The 3,585-nt window shown below is 40.9% G+C and overlaps 1 protein-coding gene across 1 annotated transcript in view; it reads left to right on the forward strand.

Annotated features, from left to right (window-relative positions):
• The window catches only part of arhgap5 (Rho GTPase activating protein 5), a gene marked incomplete at its 3' end in the record, with an annotated part of 57,634 nt that extends 54,662 nt beyond the window's left edge, over positions 1–2,972 (forward strand). The window contains exon 6 of the mRNA XM_080479807.1: positions 2,549–2,972. Within this exon, the coding sequence (XP_080335933.1) occupies positions 2,549–2,972 (424 nt within the window). The remainder of the gene's footprint in view (positions 1–2,548) is intronic.
• Positions 2,973–3,585: the final 613 nt, after the last annotated feature.

Genomic DNA, 3,585 nt, shown 5'->3' on the forward strand with positions numbered 1-3,585 from the left:
AGATTTAATGTGAATTAAAGAATGAATAAAAAATAACGTCTCACCGCCGAGACGATTTTAAGACGTAAATGTTTTTCAATCCAAACGTTTCGAAAAACTACAAAACGGTCAGAGGACTTTTATTCTGTTAAACTGGCCGAGCAGCCAAATGGCTTCAGTACTTTTCACAATAAATCTGTGATTCTTCACTTTTTTTGGATCCAAAACGTCTGAAAATCTTTTTTTCAGAATCTGGCGCCATGAAGAAGAACGAAACTGTAAAACATGAAAGTTTTTGATTTAAATTTGAGTTTAAAACTCTTCGGCGCTGCTCTCAAGCACGTTTAAATGACGTTCTCCAGTTGATTAAAAAAAAAAACAGTAAACGTCAGTAAAGTCGAGTAAAGTAACTTTTCTTTAGTTCGACTACATTTCTTCAAAGTTTCCCTCAAAAGAATTCAACTTGTGTTTTTTTCTTGCCACTAGGGGGCAGTACAAACACATTTTCACGTATTTCTGAGACGTGAGCACGAAGCGTCTTGTTTTAAAACTTTGACTGAAAATTTAAGAAAATAAAAGCTTTGGGCTTTTTGTTTTAGTTTGATGCTTGAAATTAATTGAATGAACGAAGAGACAAGTTGCAGTTTTTAGTTTTTTTTCAAAGCTGAAACTGATCCGATCTTTAATATCCTTCTTCTTCTTCTTCTTCTCCTCGTTTGTTTAGAACCTCTGGGTTTGGTTGGGGGGGGGGGGGCGGGGGGGGGCGGGGGGGCGGGGCTTCAGCAGCTGCTAGATGATACATGGTAAAGCTGTTCGTCTGTAGTTTTCTTCCATCAGTCAACAGTTTGTTGTTTTTTTTTTTAACTGGGATCCGCTCTCATCCTGTCACACTGGTGTACAAACCACGCCCACTTTTAACATCCGCTCTGTATTATAGTAAATAAACATGATTTTCAGAAATGGAAAAAAAAATACAAAACAAAACTCTAAAACATTTTTTGGGTTTGTTTTCTCTCCATAATGTTTCCAAATAAAGTTTCTTTTTTCCAAAACGGCTTCTTCCTCCGTCTGTAGACCTTTTTTATTTCACCTTTAAAGGTGTGTGTGTGTGTGTGTGTGTGTGTGTGTGTGTGTGTGTGTGTGTGTGTGTGTGTGTGTGTGTGTGTGTGTGTGTGTGTGTGTGTGTGTGTGTGTGTGTTCACAAGGGCCTGGAAATGCCTGTCTTTCAGCTCCAGGCCTGGCGTTTTGAACAGGAGGGTTTTTCTGCCCTCTCCCTGGACTTGCAGGTTCAGTGTTTCCAGACTCGATCCTCTCCAGGTTCTGAACTGTGGTATTTGTTCGTGTTGGTAACTCCAGATTAACGAGACACGGCCCAGACTTTGACCCCCGATTACTCCAGAATCGACGATGCAGCTGTTGATGGACTCCGTCCTGGTGGAGGAAACAGAGACAGAAACAACCTTCATACCAACAACCAACTACACACTTCAAAAGTAGAGCTACACTCGGTAGAACTACACTCGGTCGAGCGCGGACCTTCACTCATGCCTCATCTGTCACCATGGAAACCAATAGATTCCAAGGTTATTGATCCACCACATGTTGTCACTGTTTGACACTGATGTTCACACATTTTACCCTTTCTGTGTGACCCCCCCCCCCCCCCCCCCCAACCTTTGACCCCCAACTGCTAACCAGGGTGATGACATCACTGCATCATGTGACATATCAGAGGAGAGGGAATTAAAACTTCTTTTTAACACATTTCTTTACAAACCCACAAAAGAAAAGACAAAACTCCCAAACTGATCAAATGATCTTTGATTTTTAAATCTTATTATAAACATTTATATAATCAATAAGTTCATCATAATCAGGAGGAGGAGGAGGAGGAGGAGGAGGAGGAGGAGGAGGAGGAGAAGAAGCCTTCATCTCTGGTCAGAAGGTAAAGAGCTCCATCTGCTGGTGGAAAAGAGCAACAACCTCAAACATGTCGAGTTCCAGAGTAACTTTCCCCAAATGAAAAGTAACGTCTTACTCGGTAACGTACACCCTGTATTGCTTTGATTGCCCCAGTAATGGAGTATTTTTTACATGTTTTATAAAAAATGTCTGAAGGTTGGTTTGGTTTAATGTTTCAGTAGTTTGAGCCGATTTCATCTGTTTAGATTTTATTATTTCATCAGTTTTAGATTTTATTCTGGTACTTTTGGGCAGATTTGATGAGTTTGTGCGGTTTTGGACTGTAATGTTCTCTTATTTTGATTTTCGTGCTCGAAGCTGCTCTTACCTGGTTTTATTTAATTTGCACTGGATTCACACTTGTAAAGAATTTATTTGAGTAGTCGAGTATTTCTGGCTGGTTTTGATGGAACATAATCTGAGAACATAATCTGAGAACATAATCTGAGAACATACATCCGGAGGATTGACGGTATAAAGTTATATGAAGACAGACGGTCACAGTGAGAAAGAAAAGACTTCTGATCTCCTGTTCGGGCGAATTGTTGATAAGATTTGGATTTTGATGGAGAAGTTTTCTCATTTCTCCGTCAGGATCCTCCGTCAGGATCCTCCATCAGGATCCTCCATCAGGCTCCTCCGTCAGGATCCTCCGTCAGGATCCTCCATCAGGATTCTCCGTCAGGATCCTCCGTCAGGATCCTCCGTCAGGATCCTCCATCAGGCTCCTCCGTCAGGATCCTCCGTCAGGATTCTCCATCAGGATCCTCCGTCAGGATTCTCCGTCAGGATTCTCCATCAGGATCCTCCGTCAGGATTCTCCGTCAGGATCCTCCGTCAGGATCCTCCATCAGGCTCCTCCGTCAGGATCCTCCGTCAGGATTCTCCATCAGGATCCTCCGTCAGGATTCTCCGTCAGGATTCTCCATCAGGATTCTCCATCAGGATTCTCCGTCAGGATTCTCCATCAGGATCCTCCGTCAGGATTCTCCATCAGGATCCTCCGTCAGGATTCTCCACCGAGCCGCTGAACCTGAAACTCCGGGAGTTTCTCCGATCGCAGCCAGACGGAAGTAAAATCATCATTTCAAAGAGTTTTTACAGCTTCTTGATTTGAGATCGAGGTTTGAAACTCTCAGCATCGTCTCACTTTGGTTTTGCAGCTCATCCTGAGGTGTTTCTGCAGTTTGCCAGCAGGTGGCGCTCTGCTCACACGCTGGGATTTCATACGTGAAACTTTTCTCTTTCACTGTTTTCTTCCATGTTTTTCTTCACATTTACACGTTTCTTATTCATTTATCAGTTCATTTATTTGCACCTGACTCCATAGAAACACAACAACCTTTAAACTTTATGTCCTTTAAAGAAATAGTGCTGATATCTTGTATTTTTAACTCTAAACGGAAAAAAATTGATCAAAATGAGGTTTTGTTTATTTTATGTAGCGACTTAATTAATCAGCATTAAAAAGTAACACTGGAGGATTTTTTTTTTCAAATTATAAACCAATATAAAAACACTAAAATTCAATATACTGAGAGCAAATGAGTCTTTCATCATTAGTTTAACTTATTTATCGACCTGAATAATAAACATGAAGATTAATTTTAATCCATTATTTCTTTCTGTAAAATGTCAAACTGA

This window comes from Lipophrys pholis (assembly GCF_963383615.2).
Source record: "Lipophrys pholis genome assembly, chromosome: 14".
Lineage (NCBI taxonomy): Eukaryota > Metazoa > Chordata > Actinopteri > Blenniiformes > Blenniidae > Lipophrys > Lipophrys pholis.